General features: G+C 37.9%; 1 protein-coding gene across 3 annotated transcripts in view; it reads right to left on the bottom strand.

Annotated features, from left to right (window-relative positions):
• Window positions 1–26,277, bottom strand: part of SLX4IP (SLX4 interacting protein) — a 72,202-nt gene that overhangs the window by 9,297 nt on the left and 36,628 nt on the right. For all 3 annotated transcript variants that reach the window (XM_062490627.1, XM_062490625.1, XM_062490626.1), the window contains 3 exons: window positions 24,290–24,413; window positions 8,167–8,244; window positions 6,215–6,303 (listed from right to left, as the gene is read on the bottom strand). In XM_062490627.1, the coding sequence (XP_062346611.1) occupies window positions 6,215–6,303; window positions 8,167–8,244; window positions 24,290–24,413 (291 nt within the window). The remainder of the gene's footprint in view (window positions 1–6,214; window positions 6,304–8,166; window positions 8,245–24,289; window positions 24,414–26,277) is intronic.

Below are 26,277 nucleotides of genomic sequence, written 5' to 3'. Positions count from 1 at the left end.
TTTGCCCAACAGGAATATAAAGAATTATCAAAACCTAAGTAAGTTAAACCTTTTCAAATGCTAGAGCCTTCAAAACCTCACTGATGGACCACAGCTGAATAAAATCTTTAGCTCCCTGCAGCTTTAATATGATCCCTGCCAGCCTTCCCCCTGCCCCTCTGCCAGGGGTGCCTGTCCTCTCCAAGTCTGTAGAGAGGAAAGAGCAGAGAATCAGCTCAAATCCACATGAACCACCAGCATAAGCTGTGACAGCAACAGTGAGGGGGGAGAGGAAAATGAGGGAGGTGAAAGGATGATGACAGATGATAATATCTTAAATAACCACAAGGCTTTGACAAATGAGATGTTGTGAACGCTGCTAAGTAGTTAGATTTAAATCAACTGGAGCACTCCTTTAAGAAGCAACTACCAAAATGAGTAAAAGATTACTCAATTTGTCCCTACTTTTTGAGGATTGCTTCACATGGAAATAATTTTACAACCTTAATCATTTATACTGCTGCTACAGGGCCATCTATATTTCTGCTCTGCTTCACCTGATTTTGCATAATGAGGTACACTTTTATTGAGGATGTATTCCACTTACTTGTTGGCTTTAAGGCAATAAAAAACACTTTTTGACCTCATTCCATACATACTCTAATATTCTGCCTGCTTTTCAGAAAAATAACACTACAGAACAAAGGTTTTCTAATCAATTCCTTGCAGCAGTATCTTGGCCTTTTTCCAGTGACCACACAGTTAATTCACTCAGCAGTTTGCATGAGCACAGCAATCGCTCTTTTCAGGAAAAACACTGTGCATTTATCAACAGATGATTTTCATTTACAGCCTGAGTGCCTCTCTACCCAGCTCTTGGAGGTTCCTCTGAAATTCTCCAAAGCCTTCTCTGGTCTTGACTAATTGAAATAATTGTGTCAGTTTGCATTTCATCGTTTGTCCACTTCTCTGGATAGTTAATGCAGCAGATAGCTGTGAGACTTTTGCCACGCAGAAAATAAATCAGTCTGTGAGCTAGAAGAAGAAACTCCGACAAGTTCAGACAAACCTCACTGAGGCAATTCACAGCATCACCACTCTCAGGCCTCCTCCCTCCCCTTTTGCAGGAGGTTCCTGCCCCGCTCACAGCTGGCACAAGGGAGCACACACACATGCCCCAGCTGCTCTCACCTGCAATTCAGTGCACGAGCTGGAAATCCAGGGAAGCTCGGTGTGCATGCATCCACAAGACTGTGATACACAGAAAGATGAGATGCAGGCACACAGCCCTTTTGGCAAACACTGCTGCAGGAGTGGTAATCTCCAAGGAGAAGAGGCAGACAGCTGGGACAAAAGGGAATATTGTAAAGCTGCTGTAGCTTTCTTTTTTTATGACCGAGTCAAAGACTTCAGGATCATTACTCTGAGATGCCGTTTCTCAGAGACAGCAGCCCAATGATTCAAGCTAATTTAAAGCTATGCCAACAATGAAAGGGAAGTCTCACCCCTACCCAACACGTGGTCCTGCCAAGGATCAGCACTGAAGGGATCTGGCTGAAAGTGAACCACGCAAACAAGAAGAAATCACAACGAAAACACCTCTTTGTTTTCAGAGGGATCACTGAATGACCCCAGCACTGACAAACACTGAAGACAAGAATGCCCAGGGAAGCGAAGGGAGGAGGAGCTCAGAACATGAAGGATGAGTAAAAAAAAACAGTGACAGAAGCTTGAAGTGTCAAAAGTGAAAACTCACCCAAGCAATTCTTTCCATTAATGTGGTATTTGGATAGTTCATTAGTCTGCAGTTTCCCCTTCTCTACCTTTTTGAACTCTGTTCACATTTTACCAACTACAGCTATTATGTTTTTCTCCTGTTTCCTATAATGACTGAAAAGAATTCAGCACATTATCTAAAATCCCAGAAAACTAGATTTTATAAAAATTTAAAAAGGATAGTGACATAAACAAAACCAGCAACAAGACAAATATTACAAGAAATGTAACATTAACGTGTTGTAGATGTTACTTTCAAACCCAGGTAATTCTCAGCTGCTACCTAAAGATTGTTTCAGCTCCATTCATCCAAATCCTGACTTGTGCTCCTGCAACATTTCTTTTGCATCACAATTGGCAAGTGTATGGGTACAGGATTAATTTGTTCAGTGAATTGACATGATGGAAAACTAATCCTCCAATAAAAAACAGAGACTTCACAAATAATTTTCTGTTAGCTCAAGTCAATAAACTAATTCATTCTTGACTGAAGAATCACTTGGTCCGTTGTAACCAGAAAGGAAAGGAGTACGTGGCTGGATGTAGAGGGGATGCAGAGTGACCTTTTCAGTAGCAGCCCACCAGAGCACAGCAGTTTCACTGTAATATTTTATACACACATATAGATATACACACACCAAGATTTGTACTTAAGAGTGTGAATTGTGCAATTCTATTTCACAGCATTTCCTTCTTCCCCTACCCAATCTGATATCAACAAGAAGTCTTTAAAGCGTTTAAGATAACTCAATTCCACATAAAGTCCTGTACTAATCTTTACAAATTGCTGCTATCTGAAGTTTTTATTCTACATTCCAATAGACACACTATTCCAGCAGGGCACACTTCCAGTGAGACAGATCTGTTAATTACAGCTAAGTTTCATGTTTGCATGAAAGAACCAGAAGCCTCTTCCTAGCATAATCAAAATCCAAGCAAACCCTGTCGCTAAGGCTCTTAAGAGTTTTAAGAACGAGAGTTCGCTAATACTCCTGAAGAGTATTACAATGATATAATTTATAAATCGGACATGTATGAAGATGAAATGTTTTTTTTCCCTGTTGGGGATTTAAAAAGCACTGGGCACATCCTTAGCACATTATTCCTCCATGTGTACCTGTGAGGGTTCTTTTTTTGTTTCAGTGTTTGTTGGGTTTTTTTTGTTTTTTTTTTTTGTTAAGTTTGATTTTTAAAGAGTAGTATTCTCCTGGAAAAGAATCTTTATTTTTGTATAATATTCTCTGTAACTTAACAAGGCTCAGTGGAAACCCTGAGACCTTTTGAATCAAGACAGGATCTCTACTCCCTGCTTTCTTTTTTTGATTTTACTCAAACAGTAATTTCAAATTTCCACTTTAATATCATCTTTAGCTTAATCTCCTTCACGCTTTCCCTAGAAGTGTTTCCTCTCATAGATTCTGGTATAAAGCCATGTGGTTATCAATGAATACTCCATTGTTTGCATATTTTCAAATGCTCATAAGCCTTCCACCCATTTCCATTTCCACTTCCACTGTTTCTCCAGATAACCCATTTCAAATTTTCCATTTTAGCTCTCTACATAATAATAATCGAGAAAATGTTGTCACTGACAAAGGTGACTAATCTCTCCAGAGCTCTTATTTATTTCCTTGGGTTTTCTCTTTTGCCATGTTCCCAAGACTGTCTTCTTTTTCAAGATAAAACTATTCAAGATTACAAACATAGTTTGGTGAAACAGGAAACAATGGTTTTTATGTTTAAACTTAGCATTAATAACTCAGCCTATTCTTCCATCTTTTCCTTAAGGCTTCCAATTTGCTTACGTAATTTCAATAACTTGCTATATTGTTTCTTTACTAAACAATTCCTTTCTTGCAAAATGCTTATTACTGCCTGCAGCCTGAGTTTTAAACATAAACACAGACACACCCATTTATAAATGCATCCTAGAAAATTACATATCAATAGATTTTCTTTTATTTAATTTCATCTCTGCTCCTTAGAGGTGCTCTTGAATATTTTATTAGTTTATGCTTAAAGCTAATTTGACAGAGACTGTCTAATCCACCCTAACCTTAATCCTTCTGTGATGCCTCATGCAAGACTAAAATTGGTTCTCCCAGCAACTGATGCTAAGGTTTGTGCTTGTGAATAACTCAAAAGCAAACTAATTATAATCTTTCCTAAGGTACAGGACATAAAAATTTCATTTCATAGCTGGCTATATCCCTTGCAACTCATGCACAGTCTATTCCAGAGCTATAGAACAGCCTAAAAAGCAGTGAAAAGGCAAAGAATAAAGGGCTGAAGACAGTTTAAGGAAGAGAGTTGTGATCAGTGAAGGAAATGTGCACCAGGCTGACATAAAACTCATTCCAAGTAATGGGAAAGGGGAACACTGAGCCCCATTTGTCTTGAAAGAGCTTAGGAAAGAAAGCTTGACCCAGACCATAGACCAGCATAAAAACAGTTTAAAAAAATACATAATCACTAAGTCTTGACTAAGTGAATAACAGTCACTGGAACACAGGAAAGTGACAAAGTCTCCATTAATGTATAGTTAACTGCTTTTGTAAAACACCAATAAGCCCTCAAATCCAAGGGTGTGAGCTGATTAAAGGTTTAAAACAACTTGCATCCAACACTGTGGCATTATTCAAACCCAAACAACATACAGAAGAAAACAAAACACAGCCTCATTTTTAGCCCGTGACAGAATCTGCAGAGTGTATCAACAGAAAGGTCTTCTGGGTGGTCTTTTGTAGGGCAGAGTTTAGAATTCCAGCCTACTCATGGCTCAACTGCATGGAGAAAAGCAGACACACACAAAGTGCAGATTCTTTGCCTTTCTTCTGGAGTGCCAAAAACTTGCAAAACTCTCAGTGGCAATCAAACACTCCCCCAAGTTTGGCAAAGTACTCAGCTGGAGTATATGACAAATCTGCTCCTAACGTGCTGTAGGAATCCCGGAACAACAAAATAATTCAGAGTGGACCCTTTAAGTGAGAGTGGTTAAGAATTAAACAGATGCTCCAAAACATTTGCTGAGAGTCTGCTCCCATCTTGCCAAGTTCTTCAAATCAGGGAAGATGCTTAGGGATAACTTTCTCTTACTCTCTCCTACCAACACACTACACTGACCATCCCATCCAGGACTGTGGACAGACATTGCTTCTGTAAGCAAAGCGAACTCCCAAGACTTTATTATTAATTAGGTTATCAGCTCTCTAAGAGATATTTTCTTTTTGAATATAGAAGTGTTTAAACTTGCCTTTTAAACAACAAGGCATTTCCACAGAACATGATCCAATTTTGAAATAGTAAAGCTAAAGTCCCTAACTATCAAATTTTTTAATTTGCCTTCTCCTTCCCACACAAAATCACAAGAAGAACTAAGGAAAACTCATCTCTTATTTTAAGGAAAGATTAAAAATACCATATGAGGGAACTGGATATCTCATAAGCGTTACTTAAGCAAGAAAAAGACCCCATAATTATTTCTCAGTCAAAATGCAGAAACAGAATTTTCTACTTCAAGCATTAAGCAGTTTTCAAGACAATACTGAAAAAGTAATAATTTTCAAATGAGCAAAGTACTTCTAGAATAGGGAGATCTTTTTTTTCTGAGAGTACAAAAAACATTTGCTTGATTCTTTGACATTTAAGGACACGTACCAAGCTAGGAATTGAAACAAGAAAAATCTGCATTTAGCATTATAAATATGAGCACCCTGCCTGGTATTCCAGAAGAGTTGAATGAGTAAAAGAAAACACATTTTTTCAAAGGTCAAATACACTTTAATACATGTAAGATCAACTCTTAAAATCCACCAAGACCTCAGGATGTAACTGTGACCCTCAGTGTGAGCCACAGAGCCCCACGCGAGCACTCCTGAGACAATCAGCACTTAACTGCAGGATAAAATTCAGAAGCCTCTGACCTTGATAAAGCCTTCAGGATGAAATATTTAAGGAGAATTGCTTATGGTATTTAACCATACACCAGTGCCTTTTCCTCCATAAATGTTTGGGGATTTTTTTTCCCAGCTGGGCCACCACTGATCCACTTCAGCTGCTGTGCAGAACAAGTGCTAAGAAAACACACAAGAAACCCATGGACACTGCAAACAGGTATATTATGATTTTGGAAAGTAAAATGCTACAAGGACAAAACATAAAGGAAAGAAAGGTCCTTAAATCAAGGTACTATAATCATACTGTGCTTTCTAAACACATGTTTTTTTTCCCCAAGTCTTATAAGGTTCAGAAAATGATGAGCTTTCAAAATTCCCATTTCTGCCTGCCTTAGGCTCATTTCAGGATGCTCTTTTGAATACTTTGGCCCAATTGTTCATGTGACTTTCTGGCGTCAAGATCACAGTAACAAATACTTGAATAACCTACATCTATATATAAAAACATTCACCTCATTTCCATTAAAAACCCCCAAAAATTTACAGAACAGCTTTGTACCTACCAATCCACCATTGTCAGATGTCCAAGCACTTGGATCAAAGTCAAGTTTACTGACACAAACAATAAATTTCTCTGGAAACACACGGAGCTCTACACAAAAAAGAATTGAAAAGAGGATTACAAAAATCATAACGTGTTGTTTTTATGAGTGGTTTTGAAAGTGGTCATTTTAGTAAACAAAATTACTTATTTTTTTAATTGCACACTAACTCGTTCCATGCACCCCTCTAGCTTCTCACCTACTCTCTTCAACATGCCACACCTCCTTTTGTTTTGTTTGCATAAAGCACTCAAAAAAAAATCAATAAGTAGAATAAATTGAGTTCCCAAGAGGACAGTCATGGCTGCAAATTAGTCCACCTGCACCCCTGGACGGGAAGACCAGACAGAACCAACAGACAAACCACATAACAAGGATTTCTTTTGTGCTATTCTGGTGATGAGTCTTTTCATCATAAAAGCTTTAAATTAGGTTTGTAGCCCAGAACGACATTCAATCAGGGCTTGGCATCAAATCTCAGCATAAGGCCAGGGTAGAGTGTTTCACACTCTGACTACAGAGATTTTTTGAAGTCATTAAACAAATTGGTTAACTACTACTGAATTACACATTTTACTCAAGATCACATGGTTTGTTATGAACACAACAAAGTTTCTGTTTACAAAGGATTAAAAATTGAAGGGTTCTCAGATTAGAACAAACAAGACAATGCTTTATTCAATACCTGGCAATGCTATGGGAAGAGCACAGCTGGATATTTTCTTGTTTATATATGGAATTATTTCCATGTTTTCAGCTCTGATCTTTTTTTGTTTTGTTTTGCTGGGTTTTGTTTTTGTAAAAAGAGAATTAATAATTTTTAAAGTTTGTTATATTTCACAACAAAGCCATAACACACTATTTTTGTGGGACAAGAACGAGACAAGGATTGCAGGATAAAACCTATGAGGTTGATGTCACAGATATTTTTCGTACAACTGAAGAGTAGGGCAAGTTGCTTCCAATAACATCTTTTTATTGTTACATTTTAGAACAATCTCATCTGCTGGTTAGCAAAATGCAGGTATCTTTAGGTCTTTATTGATGCTTTAGAATCGTTCAAATTGAACAAACAGCAAACAATGCAGAGACTCCAATGCAGACACTCTGAAATTCTATTCTGAAAGGACAAGTTTGATGAACTATTTAAAGTCAACACTGGTCTCTTTAGCCAATATGGACTTAGAAAACAACCAGCTGGCATTTGAAGACAGATTTAAACATTTATATCCCTAGAAAAACAATTAATTATTTTAAAATATCCATTCAATTATTCAGTATTTTTAAGGATTTTGTTTTGTGGGGTTTTTTTTGTTTTTTTTGTTTAATGCAGCCAAGAGGTCAGCATAGAGGGCAGTGATCATTACAGCTGCTTTGTGTTGCTGTTAGCAGGGGAGGCTTGATCTCCCTTCCTTCCAGAGCATTTTGGCCTGAGAAAATGTGAAGAAAAGGTCCAATGACATCACCTACATCAAGATTTTATAGCTGTGAGGTGAATGAAAGCCTTTCCTGCATACACTTGTACTACATGTTGATGTCACAAGACACTCGAGCAATAATGAAGTGATTCATGCTGCAACCTCTGCTTGATTCACCCTGCAGAGACTCAGGAAAATGCTGAGTTTCATCATACTTACAGAATTTGGCGAGGCTTAGCTGATTACCCTGGGGCAAGGCATACACAAATGTAAAATTAAGTTAAAAAAAAAATATCTCAAGAAACACTTCTCTCTTTTTAATTTTTTGTTTTCAGAAAATCATCTTTGTAAAAAAGAAACTGAAAAAAAACCCACCAGAACAAAACCCAAGCTCTGAAAGAAATTTTGATTTAAGTAGACCAAAGTCTGACAAAGCCTTAGTTATGTTCTCTTTCTTCCTCTTCTAAGTAACTCTATAACAAACTGATTTCTTACCACGATAACGTTTCCCCAGAGCACAACGGAGATTAACCCATCTCTTCATAAAGTAGGCAGTAATGTGCAAACTGTTGGCTGCAACATAAAACAAAAGGATAATATTAAGTGTAAGGGTATCTTGGGCATTCTGGTCTCAAAGTGTTGCTAAGACTGAATTGAGAGAAAGCAGCAGCATCTCAGCAATACAAAGGAAAAAGTAACTTTAATATATTTTAAAAATCCTGCTGAATTCTCATACTGAAATAGCAAGAAACTAGTGCCTGAAACATGGTAAAAATCTACAGAAAATAATAATCACCAAGTTCTGGAATACAACTGCAGAAATAAAATTAATTAATTGATAGATCAGAGGATTCATTTGCTTAATAATGTGGTGTCATGGTCACTTAATAGTGTGGTATCATGTTTTCATACACATTCTATAAGAACACTACAGATATCCATTTACTTAATTGCCTTCTAGAGGAAGGTGACAGATCTGGTAGAAAAAAGGCAAAAAAAAAAAAAAAGGTAACTACACAGAAACTCAAACATGAAAGGCCTTAATTCTACAGTTGCATTGAATGAGGTGAGAAATGCCCATATTTGAACTCCTCAGTATGTACAACAGCCCAAGCTGGCCTGGCTGACTCAATAGGTACCTGTAACCTCCAGAGGCTTTTTCAGTTCCTATTCCCAAACACAGAAATCCTTGTGCTTCAGCAGTGTAGGAAATGGACAGGAAATACTATATTATGGCTGAGAGAGTATTAGACCAAGGAAATCAGCTTTTACTTCTGTTCTACTTAAATTCCCAAGTGACCCTGGTAAACCAGCTAGCACTTCATTCATGAAGGTATTTAGCAACCTGACTCCCACTGAAAATGCAAAAACCTGACATCTGTGACTCATCCTCCCCAGTCTCCCTGGGCACCTCACTGAAATCAAAGTGTGAAGGAGGGTTGGTGATATTTCCCCTAACTTGGATGGGGTTTGCAAGACTTAAATTATTGATGCTTTGAAGACAGTCAGCTACCCTAGGTGCAATTAGCACAGATAAGTTAGAATATTAAGTGCTACTGCTGTTTTTATACTCTAACCATTTAAAAAGGAGGAAAGCTTGCTTGTTCCAGTCTCAGTCCCTACTGAGACAGTGCCAAGGCATGCCTTATTACTCAAGTATAAATGCACGTCCTTCTGAAAGGTCCCCCACTTTCCTATTTCTCCAAGATCTTCTGTTGAGCCTCAGCTCTCATTAAGAACTACAGTTATCAATCACAATCAAGCCCTTTGAAATTTATCAGCCATCTTTTTTCCTTCCCCTCAGGAAGACACCCAAAATTCGACTTCCTTTTAGAGATCAAGTCAAGATGTGACAAGTTGAACCATCCCTTAAAAATGATGAGCACTAGAGAAAAATTTGGATGCAATCCACCAGCTTTATTAAGTGTTTACTTAAAAGAACAATTAAGGAAAATTACTTTTAGGTATTTCCAGTTTGGCATCTACAATTCTTTATCACTGCTAGTAGGCTTAGCCAAATCAAAGAATTTGCCCTGTATATAAATAAGTTATTAGTGTGATAACAACATACACTACTGTGACCTTGGAAAGCTGAGAAAGTAGAATTCCTAAAAGTACAACCTGGAAAAAAAAAATCTTCAGACAGTAAATGTTAAAAGTTTTCCTTTCCACCTCCATTTGTCAGCAATATTCCACATGTCCTAGGGTTTTTTTGAAAGGTATCTAAAAAGAAAAAGTATGAATCTTCCCCCCCCCCCCCCACAGGAAAGGCAGGATGCTTCATTCTTAAAATTCTTTTCTAGATTAGTGGCATCTATATCTGTTTATTTTTCTTGCTGTCCTGGTATTCTCTGAGAGGTTAAGTGTTTAATTGCATGCGATTGACTGAACGAAGTTTCAAATTCTCCTTAGAGGCCCTTGATTCAGCCAGCTCCTGTTCTGTGGAAGAGAACACCTATCTCAGATCTGACAAAATAGATAATTATGTAAGAGATCAAGACACCTCTACAAATGATTTCTGCAGCATCAGCTCAAGTCTGAAAGTCTTATAAAGCCTTCACAGGGAATTGCACCTGAGCTAATAAGCTCAGCCCAGAGAGACTAACCCTAAAAAATCATTTCCGTTTCCATGATTATTTACTACTTTGCTGAAAAGGCCTAAATAGATATTTGCTGTTACTTGGTGCTAAGCCTGAGACAATATAAAGATGCACTACATTTAAGATACCTGTGTTTTGAAAGTATCACACATAAGTGTTTTGAAACCCTCTTGCATGTGACATACCATCTACTCTATAGTTAGCTGGAGTTTGAAAAACTCCCCCAGTTTTAAAGCTGAGGAAGTTACTGCAGAATTATAAAAATGGTGATATCCTCTTTCAGCTTCCTTCCACTTAACTATTCTGCTTTATGAAAAGATAAAAATAAGACCCACAAGAAAAACTTCTTATCCAAAAAAATCCATGCAACTCAGAGTTTTTTAACTTCCTACACAGTTACTCAGCATGAGTTTAAAACGGTTCACAATCTCATGGAAGAACAGACCAACTGATATGTACCAAATGCTCCATCAATAACTTCTTTTGAGCACAACACAGAAGTTTGAACCTCAAGCTACAAACAATTTTTCTTCCACTAATGTAGAAAGTTCACACATACTGAGCTCAGCAAACCTAGTTGATCCCACCTTCAATTTCTTCTTCACCATGTAACATAGACAAAGCTCTCTTTGTGGATTACCAGCACTCAGGCAGAAATAAAACTGTATTTAGTGACTTGAAGTTTTGTTTTTCTTGCTTCAAAACTGGGCACTCTAAATCATCAGATCCAGGGTCCAAAAATAAACAAGAAAAACATCCCAAACAAACAAATCAACCCCAAAGAAATAAACAGACCCTGAAACCCAAAAGGATACTGCATAAAAGTGGTTCTAGAAAAGCCACAGTTCCTTTTCAGCTGAAATAGGCACCAGGAAGTGCTGCCTTTTAAGGGAACAGTAATTTGCCCTGCTTGTTGTATTTCAGAGTCCCACGACACTGAGAGGAAGTATCAGACACCAGCTCTCCAGTAAGACTATCCAGCAACACTTGTTTTCCAAAGGAGACACAGACAGGGTGACTTGAGCTTCCAGAAGGCTGCCAAAAGGCGGCTGTGGTGCAGTGTGGAGCAGTGGGAAGCCCTCTCCCACGGCTATTACGGACCATTCAGCTGGGAGCCTGGGAAAATGCCTCTGAGGTGCTGAGTTATCTGGAGCAGCCTGGCAGGTGTTCACTCCCCAGCACAATCTGGCACCTGCCTGGCTCCCTACTTCACTCCTGTCTTGTCCAAAGCCACAGCACAAGCCTAAGGCCAACTGCCCCCAAAACATTTCCATATCTGACAGGGACCTATTTCTCATCACACAGTATTTTTATATCATATCTATTCCCCTCCCAGCCTAGACACTTTACATTTCTGAAAGGTTGTTGTGGATTAGGACTGACTCTACTTCTGGAAAGTAACAACAAAGTAAAACTTTGCAACAATGATGAAAAATATAAGAGGATAAATTTCTAACATCACAATGTGAAAATAAATACGCGGGTGCATTAGACTTTCTGAAACACTAAACTGTATTGTAAAAAAAAAAATTTACACTTAGCTCATGCTTGATTAATTTTTCCACATAGATTAGGCTATACCAGTAATAATGTTTACAGTATATAGATCTTTTCATCTTCAGAGTGCTCTACAGACATATTATTACACTGCTTTTCATCACTCTTATTTCTCTGCGTAAAATTATTCACCACAGAATCAAAATTCCTTATTGTTTGTAAACAAAACAAACAAAAAAGGAACATTTCCTTCTAAACCTATTGTTAATTGTGCAGCTTTCCTTCCCAAAAATGTCCAACTCCATACCATGTGCTGCAGAGTAGGCTGCCATTTCTAATTTAGAAGAGATTAAAATAAAATATTGACATTTAAGTCTAAAGCCAAGTCTAAGATAGTGACAGCAGATGCACAACATCACATACAAAAAGCTGCTGAGATTTCCAAAGCCTTTTCTGGAATCCACTTGATATTTTTTAAACAAGAAGCATCTTTGCCCAGTTCAATGTTTTATATAGCTAAGAACAGGCTTCAAAACAACTGAAATATGTCAAGATAGCATCCATTCCTTCCATACAGTCTACCTTCTAACCAAATAAGGTGATTACTATAAGCAAGTACACAGGAAAATGTGTACTGATAAACGTAACATCAAGCCCACAAGCCTTTTAAAAAGAAGTTTAAATCCAAGTAAAGACCATTAAATTGATATACTTTGAAGAACAGACAAAAAATACTTGGGTATAGTATTGAGTGAGTATTGCTGCAGGGTCAGACCTTGCCAACTCTTGTACCTGCAAATAAACTCAGGGATGGAATTTGCCTCTGTCTTTTTCCAGGGTGCCTTACCGTAGCTTAAACCAAGTACAGACAAAACCAGATTGCTGATTCTTTTTTTTTTCACCTTGCTCTTTTCACTGGTTTTTATCATTACTGCTGCCCTTCTGTCTGCTAAATCTCTTGAACACAAGTCAGTTGCCAAGACAAATAGGTGAGAAATCATTTCCAGATAGGACCTGCAGACAAGATTTAGTTCTTATCTGGGAACAGGGTCCATGACTGGAAGAAAAACACTAACCTTTGAAGAAGTGTGATCAAGAGAGGAAGGGATAGGCCTAGAAGAATCCTCCCTGCTATCAGAACCTGGATAGTCTAGACACAGCCCCCTGTCTAAACCATTGAGAGTATGAGCCACAAACTGCAAAACTGGATTGACCCATTTTGTAAAATCCTACAGTAGGGTTGTAGGGCTCTCCTCTAGTAGGAGAGGTGTGGAATTCACTGCAAAATCAGAACTCTCCTGGCCAAACTGGATCCAGGATAAGACATTTCTTAGGCTGGCTTCAGTGCTGTTCTGGAAGAAAGAAGGAAGAAAAGCACATCTGAGACCATCTGGCTGCAAGATGATTAAAGCCTCTGATGGAGGTCCTGGGAACAGAACACACCAGTTCTGAAGGAAAAAGACAATCTTCCATCTCCTCACTAATACTTAAGGATGGAGAGGAAGGCTTATCCATTCCTGGAAAATCCATACCCATTCATAATGTATGAGCAGTAACAGCCAGCAGCACCTGCCAAGACATTCAAGCAGATAAATGTAGAGCAATAGATTTGGTGGTCAATGCACCTTTACCACAGACAACTGTTTTCTAACAGGACACCAGATTTCATTTCACCCTTTTGTTAATCTCAGACTCAATAACCACATTATAAATTGCATGTGATGGGCATGAACTGAAACCTATTTAGGAATGCTCCCTGTTTTGAACATCTAAACTGTATTCCACAGACAGCCACGTGCCTGGACTTCTTTAACCACTGGAATGAGCACAACAACCAAGAGAAAGGCTGAGAAAGGCATCTGTTGCTACCAGCCAAAAGGCAGAGAGAACTGGCAAACAAGCCCTGTGGTGAACACTGTCTGACAAGTCAGCGGCCCAGGAGAAGCTGAAGTATCTCCAAAGTGTCTGTGCTGCAATGGAGCCCAGTAAAACTGTCCAGTGCCACTTTTGCCCATCAGGGTGAGTACATCCCTCAAACTGGCCAGACACAGCTCTACCCAAATGGACCACTCACTCACATCACTGAACTCCTCCCAGTGATAAAAGAAAGGAAGTTTCTGGCTCAAATGAGACACAGACACGGTGACGGACTGTAGTGGTTTTGGTTTGCCAATTTGAAATTTTCCTGTTGTGAGACAGGATTAGAAGGAAGGCAAAATAGGATCAACTTTAAATGGTACAAAGAAAAACTTAATTACTAGAAACTATAAAAAAAAAAAAAGAAAACTCAGAATAAAACTTCAGACTACTTTTCCTTACCCTACACACTTCTTTTCTTTCACACAGAAAAATTTAAGAAAATAATTCAGTTAGTTTACCACCTTTAAAACAGTCTTTCACTAATTTGCTTGGGAAAGGAGACTTTCCTTTTCAGTCTGTGGAGATTTCTCCACAATAAACAGTTTTCTCATGGCCTAGATGTCACAGTGATTAGTCGCCCTGGAGAATGGAGATGTGATCACCAAGTAAAAATCTCTTCCTCAACTAACAGTCTTCCCACAACTGTTATTGAGGACTATATCAACTTATTGGATACCCTTTAAGGATTATAATAGCTCACTTCATCTTTGAAAACAGAGGGTTTTCTTCTTCTTCTTCTTCCCTGGGGAGAAGCAGGGGTCTTCTCACTGTTCAAACTGAGGGCATCACAGCAATTTCAACATTTATTTACTTTAACACCAATGCATCTGCTCATACCTACAGTTAGAACATCCAATCCACCCCACAATTTCTTTGTGTGTTATAGGGAAACAAGAGTCTCTTCTCCATAGCATAAAAAAAGAGATATTTCATTCCATGACCACACAGACCCAAGTTTGACTCACAGTATGCTAGGGAATGCATAATACAGCACATGCTTCTCTCACAGAGTATGTCCTTTCAGCCCATCTCTGTGGTTTTTCCTTAAAGAAATCCATGAGCTACAGGAATTTTTTTGATGCCATGAAGCACTTGAAATGGAAGATTTTGTATTTTAAGTGTGAAGAGGCTCTAAGAAAGAAAGTTTCAAGCACAAAAACTCAACCAAAATGTGGAAATGAGCCTCTTGGAATTTATCAAACATGACTGGTTCCCATTACTGTTCATTAGAACAGCAAAATCACTGGTGCCAATATTATGATGCTGAAAGATTTTCAAATAAAGTATATCAAACCTTTCATAGGTCTCCACGCTCTACTTTCCACCCCCTCCCGGCAGTCGGAAATAACTTCTGCAAAACTTTTACCCTCAAGAGGAAAAAGGTTTTAACCCTAAATCTCCCACAGCTGCTAAGACTTTAATCTTCCACCAATAACAAGGTCTCTAGGCAAGGGTCACTAAAAATGTCAGGAATATATTGTATAACAGGGCTACAACACCTCTGGGCTTGGTGAAAATGCCCAACACTGCCACTGGAGACATGATGGGAGAGAATGAGAGGGAAAAAGCAACCAAGTGCAGGTTTAGCCAGCAGAATTTTTTTTTAGTGACTTAAACAAGGAAACATGGTTTTTTCAAAGGTGATCTTGATATACAGCAAAAAATATTTTTTTACCTAATTTCTTTTAGAGGATTCCTGTTAGGATATCCCAATGGAGCTAAGCAGTAGATGTTGATGGTCATAACTCCTTTTCTACCCTAACATTTGGAGGACACTTCAAAAGAACACGAGTTCTAAGAGACATGTGTGGACTTGAACCTGCAGTTTCATGCTGTTGTCTGAATAAAGCAAGTAGTGCCAGAGATTCACAGCTTTTTTTCTTTTCACACAACGGACTCTTGTTAGATTTGCAACAGCTCAGACTAGAAGGAAATTCTGGGGCACAGCATTTAGGTGGAAAACACCACAATACAGCCTTCTGTATTTTCTCTTTTTAAATGCTGGCAAACAGACCCTAATTAAGTCAGCTGCTGAAAGAGACTTATTTGGAAATAGAGCCTATGTCCTTCAGCTCTCATAAGATCTGATGCAAAGAGGATACCAGCAAAAGAGACCAAGAATAACCATGACTGTGATCATCTGCCCACTGCCACCAGCTCAGCTCTGGCTCTGGTGCAAAGAGCTGGAGACTGACTGCAAAATAGTTTGTATAAAACCACTCATTTTAGCTCACTCAAGAACATGGTATTATAAGGGACCACCTGAATAGCAAAGCTCAGCAGCCTCCATTTCTGACATCAGCTTAACAGATGCCAAGTGCAAAAAGAAAAGTACACAGAACATACTCTTCCTCAAAAATAAATAGCACATTTGAAGTCTTTTATGCAAAAGACCAAACTCCACCATCCTGTCTTTTGCCATGGCAAGACAACAGCAGACAAAATACAGGCATTGCCCATATTCTATCACCCCATATATGTGCACAAAAAAATAAACCCTCACCAAACTAAATATCTTAATTAAAGGGATAAGAGAAAGATATTCAAATAAAAAACTGTCACCTTCTACTCTCTCTAAAGCGAGTTTTGCCATTTAAACATGGATTTGTACAGTGAATATGGAATGTTTCTCCCTGAATATGTGTAATTTACTGTGTATTAGAACATCTCTGTTCTGAAGTTGATGGACACATCAAGTTCTACGTCCACAACACAGTCAAGGTGACACTGAACTCTTTTCCTCCCATTTTCAAGTAGAAGTCTTTATTATTTGTTACACTACTAAATTTTGTTTATCTCTCTTTTTTACCAAATTAAGGCGCAGGCCCTGCAAAGCTTTGTTGGGTTAGTTTTGTTTGTGGTGTGCCACAGTGCCTTTGTAGTCCACAGAAACACTTATTGTGTAATAACTGCAACTTACCTGCTACTCAGTGGTTATTCAAACACCCAGAATTTCTCTCACTAAACCACTAATATAGAGAAAAGAGGCATAATTTTTTTCAGGAATTGGCCCTTCATCTCTATCTGGACAGAGTCCCATAAAGACTTGTAAAAATTTTCCAAATATGAATAAACCCTCAAAAATGTTTGCAATTTTAAAAGCTGTAATCTCTACCTTGGTCATATGATAATGAAACTTAAGAACAAAGGAGAGTATTATTGTGTAATATGGTAGCATGGAAAATTTAAAAGAAATTCCTATTCCTATTTAACAGTGAAATTACACCCCCAATTACTTCCAGTTAAAATGAAAATAAAAAGGACTTCAGTGGTCAATACATAGCTGCAATGATTTTTTTTTTCCTTAAAAAATCATTATGGTTTCTTTTTGCTGGTGATTGTCTGCAGACTTTTACTGAGACTTTTAGGGAAGACAGGGGTTAAAGATGTATAAAAGAGATTTTCTCACAGCTTAAAGAGAGCAAAACAACACATTTAGGAAGCCAGACAGCTAAAAGGTCAAAGCGTTACACTTCCAGGTCAAACTTCTGGTTGCAATTAAGTAAATTCCTCTGAACATTTCTAGGGAAATCACATTTCTTTTAGGTTTTATTTCAAATCCCAGTTCTTTCTTGCTTACATTTTAACCAAAACAATATTGCTGTCTTTAGAAACATTTAATAAAGAGCACTTATTTTTAGAAGGAACTCAACAGTTAATTTCAAAGTAAGAATCAATCTTTTTTTTTTAACCTCATTTAATGTACAGTTGAACTAAAGGCAAAAGAAGCTATTCAACTTAGTTAATTTTTAGAACCAAAACATTTCAACCGAAACCGTAAGCACTCAAAAAACCCCAAACCTTTCTGCCACCTCTTCCAGCTGTACCTAGTGCAAAAACAGGTCCATGAGCTGGACAGTGAAAATCCATCCTCTGTATTCCTGATTCCAAGGGATTGGAGAAGCTGCAAAACCTTGCAGAGAGCACACATTGAAGAGCACCTCCAAGAGAAAAGATGTAAAGAAGAGTAAGGCAGTCAAGTAAGGAATAGTGCTTAGGGACAGATTTTCAAATTCACTTCATGTGCCCTCCAAAAATGCTGAATTCCCACTTGGAACAAGCCAAGGGCTCTTTCCAAAAGTATGTATGCTCCCTGGCCTAGACAAGAGTCACTTTGATATTCTCAGTTGAGTATCAAATCAGAAATTAAAGGTGGGGTTAATCTTGCCTAACTTGAAACACCTGCATCAAACTAGAACCCTAAACTTCATTTTTAACTGATAGAGATAAATTACCTATTAACTTCCAGCCAACTTTAAGAAACTGAGACACACCACACCACACCACTTTGTAAAGACACATGATTAATGAATGCTGATTTTTTTGCCTAACTATAGAAAGGAAACTTCAAAGATAAACTTTAAATTTGAATAAATATATGTGTCACTGCATAAAGTACTAACAGCAAAATCACTCTGCAGAAATATTTGGATGATAAAGAAAGACCTTTATAGCTCACATAGATACATAAGAGAATAGTTGTTTGTGCATCCAAACACTTTTTTTTGCGCACACACACGTAACTAGGAGTCATTTTCATACTTTTTTCCCATAAAATGAAAAAAATTATAAGGGAAGAGGAAACAAAAATTGGAAAAAAAGATGAAAGCAAGAGAAAGAAATACAACGCATTAAGTCAGAAAGTATTTTAAGGCTAGAGGTCAAGACTGTTTTCAAAACCAACACCAAATTCTTCCTTTACACAAAAAACCCACATTAAACAACTCTGTTGTTTTTTTTTTTCAATCCAATACTATCTATATAAAATACTTTAATAAGGACATCTTTAAAATAGGTACAACATTTAATTTCTTACCTAAGACCATAAATAATTTCATGGGGAGCTACCACCAGGGAAGAAGTAAAACAGGGATAGCACATTCAACCCAGCAGATGCTACAGCTGCAAATATCCCATGTAAGACAGGGACACCCATTGCTGAGGCTTCTGCCAGTATCAGTGTCACAATAGAAGATCCTTCCAAAGGCAGATGCTCCAGTCCAGGCAGTGCAGAACTTCCTCACAGTCAGTCTCTGACACCCAGTGACTCTGACTGAACAAGGTCTCAATGGCAGAGTAGAATGGTTAAGAAAGGGCACACAGGGGAAGACCAAATGTCCCTAAAGCCAAACACTTGGGCTGTAAAACACCTAAAAGGGGACACTAAATACAAGAGCCAAGAACTGATACTCTGCCAGGCTCCAAGCCCTCTCAACTCAGGCCTTTAGTGCCCCACAGGAGATTCTGCCCCGTCCCTGGCATACTCTCCCATGTTGCTATGGATACAGTACAAGCCTTTATCGTATCTATTATACTTTGGCAAAGAGTTCCACAGTTCTAATAACTACCACAGCATTTCCAATCCCTTCATTTGATACGCCCTTGGTCTCAAACTGAAGAGAATGAGACAAGAAATGATTTCATAGATCTTGATTGTATTCCCCGTAATTTATATACCTTCCAGGCTGAAAAGTCCAGGCACACTTAACTGTACCCTGTACTGCATTTTATTTTAGATCATCTCTGTTGCCCTTCTTGGCATTTTTCCCAATTATATTGTATTACAATCTAAGGTAAGATAGAAAAAAAAAAATCACAAAAAAAAGCAAACACCCGAAGAGTGTGTAAGTACAGACATTTCTTTTGTTCTTGTTAAATATCCATTACCCTGAGAAAAGGAAAATATGATTAAAAAAAAAAAGGAGTTCAGATATATAACCTTGCTCTTCTAGAAGAAAAATGCTTTGGTGAAAAAAAGATGCTCTTACTCCCCATTATCTGGCTGTAAAATTCCCCATTATCTGGGGGAGGGGGGGGAACTAATCTAAAACAAAACCAGGAAATATTAAGTACAAGATACTAATCAAAAATTTTTTCATAAGTTATTGCATAAGTTAGTGCATACTTCAGGGAGCTCTGTTGTCACAGACAGATGAATGTAAGTTTAAAGTTCACACAGATCTGCAGGACTTGGCCACGAATCAAATGAGTCCATTGTAAGGTAGCTGCAATGTAATTCTTTTGACAAACAGATATTACAATGTGCAATTCAAAATATCAAAGTTCATTGAAAAGACTCCTCCTCAGACCCCTATGGCAGCTTGTTCTCCCCTTAGCTGCAACCAAAGTGTTGTAAAGTTGCTGTTTAAGCAAGGCAAGTGAAAAGATTCGAGTTCTAACTAAACCAAACAGTTTCACAGCAGAGGAGCATGAGTTAACAGCTGGAAGGGTGGGAATAAATCAGTTTTGCTGTTACAGGATTATAATGTGGGACATACCCTACAAGCATTTCACACAATTCATGTCCTACAGCAATAGCAAACACTCCTAAAGCAAACTGGGGCAGTCTGAAAAGGGTGTTTCCCTTAAAAACATCGTAACATTCAAATTAAAATGCAAGGCCAAGAAAGTTTGGAATATTTACCATCATGATTTATTGTATATTTTTTGTGTGCTTGCAGGAGCCAAAAAAAATCGTTTCATAAGCAAGAGAAATGTATTTTCTTATGAAATTGCATCTTATGCATTTTTCTTTATACTAAGTAAGACATGAACTCTGACTCCAGATCTTTCTAAGGCTCAACTACTCATAACAGCTCTTGTACCTCTTCCAGTTTGTTATTTTAGTAAGCTTGTCAAAAGTTCATGTCTGAGAATTTCAAGTCTGAGACTTCTACCTGTTAATAAAGTACAATCATATTTGTAAAAAGCAACTGGGTGAAAAGATGGACTCAGAAAACATGACCATCGTAAGCTCCGTTTCATGATAGTAGAAAGTTAAAAATATATTAAAAAAATAGACAGAATCCCAGGGAAAGCAGATAAAATCAAGCTGGGAGCTCACTGTGCCATGTGACAGCATGTTCTCTAATTATTTGCACTGTAGAAGAGACTGTACAATAAAAAGATCTGAAATCAGAACAAAAATGTCCCACCCTCAAGCCAACAAAAACAGTAAGGATGCTAGGGAAGGAATGACAGCAGATCTGAGAATTACTTGGAGGAAAAATATAACTTTTTCCTCCCTCAAGAGGGAAAAGAAGGTCAGTTTACAATACCTTCTTCCTTTCTTCCATTTCTAACAGGCATAATTTTTTCACTTCTCCTTATTGTTTCCTCTGTGGCCATGTAAACCTTACCTTCTTCCTTGCTGTTTTCAGTTCTCCCTTTCCCATTTTTCCTGTATTCCCTATGTCTACTCAGACCTCTGTAGTCTCCTCTTAATTCTCACTGTTCTTGATCAAAACCAGACACTTTCAGTGGAAGATGAAACTTCAAATAATGCAATCACAAGCCACACCTGGCCGATGCCTTTCTTGCATGATTTTGGCCATGTAGCCTGGATGCAGGCAAAATTCAACCTTTGAAAATCCACCCAATTTTAAATTTCCCTTTAAAAAAATAAAATAAGCCAAAGTCAAAGACATTTGGATGTTAATTAAACACAAGAAACAGAGAGTTTATACCAAAGCCTATGTCCAAAGATTAAATTAAAGCTTACTTTGGCAAATTGTTCATACTGGCCATTTGGGAAGGGTGTGGAAATTGTTCAGACAGAAGGAAGAATAGGAAGAACTTGCTTGTCTTGGCTACTTTCTCTCATTTTTCCATTCTTTCCTTCTTTCTTCTCCTGTGTGTAACACCCACAGATTTCCTAATGAGCTGGTATGCGACCCACCACACACTGCAGTGTGGGTGTAACTCAAATGAAAAAGAAATGTAAATTAACGAGTAACTTGCATATATATTTACATTAAGTGCCACAAAAATGAAAGGTAGTGTCAAATAATATTAATATTAAACATAATATAATGTTAATACTGAAAAGCAGCTGTGATAGGTAAAAATTTTCTCATCAAAATAGTAATAAGGAAGCAGAAGACTTAAGGTAGCTTGGCTTCTAGTTCTGAAATGAAACTTAATACAACATGCCTTGACATTAAAGGTAGCTTAAAATCTTATTAATGGTCTAATAATCCTCTTTTCAAGAAATTTTGAATACATCCTGCAGTGTGTTCAGCAAACTAGTTAGACTTGACTTGAAAAGATGCAACTACAACCAGGGACATGCTGACCTGGGACACTGGAAATACTAAGTAAGCAGTTAATAATCATGTGAAGGAACCCTCTATAGATACACAGCTCCTTGTAAGAGCAGGGGGTTTACAGCAGTGAAACTCCATACAGACTTGGATAACTTGGAGCAGAGGAAATCACATAGAGCTCAGAACAACTCAAACTCTTCATAACCTCCAAATGCAGCAAGAGCTGCAGCTGAAGCTTTTTCCCAGCAGCACCTCCATGGAGTGCATACCAGGCTCCTCCATTCCTTTGTTCCCTACAAAACACTGCCAGCCAAGCACTGGCCTGGAATGTGGCACTCCATTTGTGTTAAAAACACAAACCCTTCTCCCTGCAGCCCACAAACAGAACCTGTGATCCTAGAGAGGAGGGCAGAACACAAGAGGTAACTGGTAAAGCCTCCTGGCCCTGTGGCTCACCTCAAAGGGTCAGTCCTGAGAGGAAGGGCCCAGTTGCCCCAGTGAACACCCACCTATTCTGTTATTTCCTTCCCAGGTAAGAACAGACTTGAATGGAACTTGAAGAAACTTGATTCTTGGACTTGAACAAAGCACTCCTTTCTTACAAATTACAGCCTTGAGCAAAGCAGGCTCAGAGAAAAAGAATGAGTTGGCTTTGGAAATGAAGCTTAACATGAATGTTCGTTATCACAGCCTGTTTTCTTCCTTTAGTTCTTTATTGTTAATTAATGATGGTGAGATTAACTGCAGAAAACTGATGGAACAGTCATTCTGCCCCATCCAAAGTAAATATCCTTTAATCTAAAACTGCCACTTATATTACTGATGACCTCTTCAAATGCATATCCCTAAGTTTTTAATTTTCAGGAAACAAGGAGAAGAGTCAAGCAGAAGATCAGTTCCCAACCCTGGGACAGCACACCAGTATTTTTACTGAAAAGTTCATGATATGAAAGAAAATAAAAGACCCCAAATTCTCACAAACATCCTCAAATTAGTGTTGCATCTACTCACATATATAAAAACAATTATTATGTCTGGCAGTTTTACCTTATAATTTTTTTCAAAACCTACCTTTCACCGAGGCAGGAAATTTTTAAAAATATAATAATAAAATAAACATCCCTTGATAAAAGAAAACACAGAAAAACCTCAACAAACCTTAGAAATTCTGATCTCACCATCTGCAATGTTCACTCACAATCAGAAAAATACAGGGGTCTCAAAGTTCATATGCTTTACAAACAATAATAATATTTAAACAGATAAAATGTAGTTACAACTTGCAAGGAAGAAAAGGGTTTGGAAATCCTTTAGTGGCCTGAAGCACCTTTTGCTTATGTGGTATTGTGTTCTTGAGGGGTGGGAAAAAGCCCATGTCATGCCAGAAGAACCTAGCTCCCATATATGCCTAAAATTTTGCAATAATAAGCCAACCATACAGTATATAACTTCTGTTTTATCATTATTATTGACAGCAGCATGTAAAGCTGTAAATGCATCAACCAGAATTCTATAGGAATATACCTTTTCAACAATGGAAAGCATTTTTAGAGGCAAAGGACTTGTTCCCAATTGCAATTGTTTATATAATATGTGTTGAATTCTAAAAATTTATGTGCATAGTGATGATATAATGTAAGTATGCAATCACATGCATTGCAGAAGTCATAGTCCAGCAGAGATCTTTCAATGCATTTAAGGAAATGTGACAAAGCATGGCCAGCACAGAGCTTCACTACTGCAAGTAAACCTCTGTGACAAGTTTATAACCTGCTCCAGGCTAGCAATAAACATCAGTGATTTTTTTGCCTATGAACTATTTAAAGATAAGTAAGAATAACAGATAAGCCTATCAACTGTAAACCCCACCATTATGCTAACAATGAAATTGTAATGAAACAAAAACTGGCAGCCATTTAGCCCCAGAGCTGATCTAACAGTAAGGCCCAAGCTACAGTAAACGTGACCTTTAGTTCAAAATGTGGATGTACTGAAATGGCACCCACTGCCCTCAACACCCTCACACATACAAAAAGCGAGTTCCAAATGGGTGAAGGCTCCTCATGTTGTTCTCTTCTGCACTCCCAAGGTCCTGGGTGCTGCTGCCAGGTCTGCAGTAGCACTGGTGAAATGACAAATGTCATTTATCACATTACACCAACTTTTTAAGACTGAATAGACTGCCAAAAGTAAAAGGAGAAGTAAAGATATTATTTCTGTATTTAAAAATTCTAAACTAAATGTGTGAGTGGAAAGGAAACTTAACTAACCAGCAAGATTTCAATCAATTTTGCAGGACCAAGGGTTGTATAAGTTATTTTTTTTTTTAGTTCTAAAGATAGGCTCTTGGACTAACAGTACAGCATTACGTTCACTTTTAAGCAACACAGAAAAATTAAAATCCACTTAATCTTTTCACTTACATAGCTGAAGTAATTCCAGACCAATACATCAATTATTTCAGGCCTTCCTGATGGCAGATTTCTCATAGAAAAAATACGGAACAGTATTTTCCACTACACTTTATTTCACACTGAGTTAAATGATTTTTTTTACCAGTGCAAAACAAAGGCCCAGATGATCCACGTTCCATGGGTTTCCACTGACCACGTTGTTTAGGTGCCTCCAAGTAATGCTTGACCCTTGAAGAAACAACTTCTTCGAGCAGCTTGCAGACCTCCTGAAAGAAAAAACACTGGCCTGGTTTGATCTACGTTTACAGAAATGCCCAGAGGCACACAGCAGAAATCAATACAAAATTACCCCTCTCCCATTAAAAGGAACAACACTGAGAGGAGAAGCACATGAATTAGGAAATGAATGGGTACAAGGAGGGGAATCAAAACATTTCTCTACAGATCAAGAGAGGAAGTACATTATGAAATTCTTACTTGGAAGATGAAATATATTATATTACAGTATTAACTTTTTTTAATCGGAAATTAGTTTCATGTGTATGCAAAGTAGGGAAAAATATATGTTAAAAATGTATAACAATGTTAGGTATTTAAGCAAAATTTCAGTAAAAATCCTCTCAGGAATTGTCAAAAACACTATTTCTCTGCAAGAATCCTTATAAACCACAACAGATATTTTGCTCCAATTCTGAGTAATTGGGCAGGAGGAGGTGGGATGAGGAGTGGGTAAGAGTGAGCATATTTGGTCACAGCAACTTAATTGCTCTAATTAATTTAGATTTTTCTGCTCCTAAACATAACTGTCCATATCTTTCATACTTTCTTCTACGAAGCACAATAAAACAACATACAATTCAGGAAGAACAAAACCTTCTGCCAGAATTACCCAGAAAAAAAAACAAACCAAAACAAAAACAAAACACTTGGACTAAAAACCAAAAAAATTCATCATTCGAATACCAGAAAAATTTTTAAGCTTAATCCACACACACTTATTTGAGACTTGTCCCTCAGTATTCCCATTTTCCATTGTTCATAACCATGTGCTCACAGCAATGATACTTTGTGGCACACAAAAATATAATTTTATCTCTATAATGTGTTAGGGTAATAGATAAAATTATGTAAGTAGTATCTAAACTATCTTGTCTTGAAATTTCCTTTTGATTAACATAGAAAGTACTCAGAACAACAAATTTTTAAAGCATTGCTCTAAATGAAAGCAGGGCATATACTTTAGTCAATCACAACCAGTATTTTCTCTTTACAGTAAGAAATACATTTTCCTTTCTGCTTGCAGAGCATAATTATAAATTACTGTATTTGCTCATTCTTCTGTTTAACTCATTAAAGTGCTCCCATTACACATTCTTTCATGGGCCTGTGTTCAGGTTAGAATGAAAAGGTCTTGAAAGCAGCAGAAACATGGCATGTCTTTGGTTCCTTCTACAGCAATAAATGTTACCATGCACTTCCTTCATTTACATGGAACATATTTTACTTGTTAGGCTTATGGAAATATTATTTAAATGGCTCTCCACAAAGAACCATACAGACCTCAGAGTGCAAAGATAAATCTTTGCCTTTGCCATTCCAAGGAAAAAGGAGTATGAAAGAAAGGGCAGGGAAATTGGAAGTGCAGAAAGAGGGGAAAAACTGCAGCATCCCTCAGCAATCCCAAGAATACTCTTCATCCAGCTGGTCACAGCAGTGTGCTGCAGTGGTCATTCCAACACCCAACTGTATTTCCTTACACCAGTCCCATGCTTTGGGCACTGGTGTAGTGCCATCCTTCCCTCCATGTGCTCCAAGGAGGAGCCAACAGCCAAAAGGCCACTGGGACAGCATCACCAGGATCCTTGAGCTCAAGCCAATGACTTTCATCAAGGGTAACCAGGGGATCAGCAGGAGTTGTGTTTGTTACAGAGGCATCCATATTTCCCACAGACAGGAGGAGAAGGCTGCACCACCACAAGTATTTTCCAGAGTTTAGAAACAACAAAAATGTAAAACACCACTTGCGATGAACATGCAAAAGCATAAAAACCTGCTGGAATAATCTTTCTTTAGGACCCTTTCTTCCCTCACTTACATGAAGATTGTGCATAGGACTTTGGGGAAGTGAAC

This window comes from Cinclus cinclus, chromosome 3 (assembly GCF_963662255.1).
Source record: "Cinclus cinclus chromosome 3, bCinCin1.1, whole genome shotgun sequence".
Classification (NCBI taxonomy): Eukaryota; Metazoa; Chordata; class Aves; order Passeriformes; family Cinclidae; genus Cinclus; species Cinclus cinclus.
The sequence above is the reverse complement of the archived record's forward strand: the minus strand, read 5'-3'. Positions and strand labels throughout refer to the sequence as shown.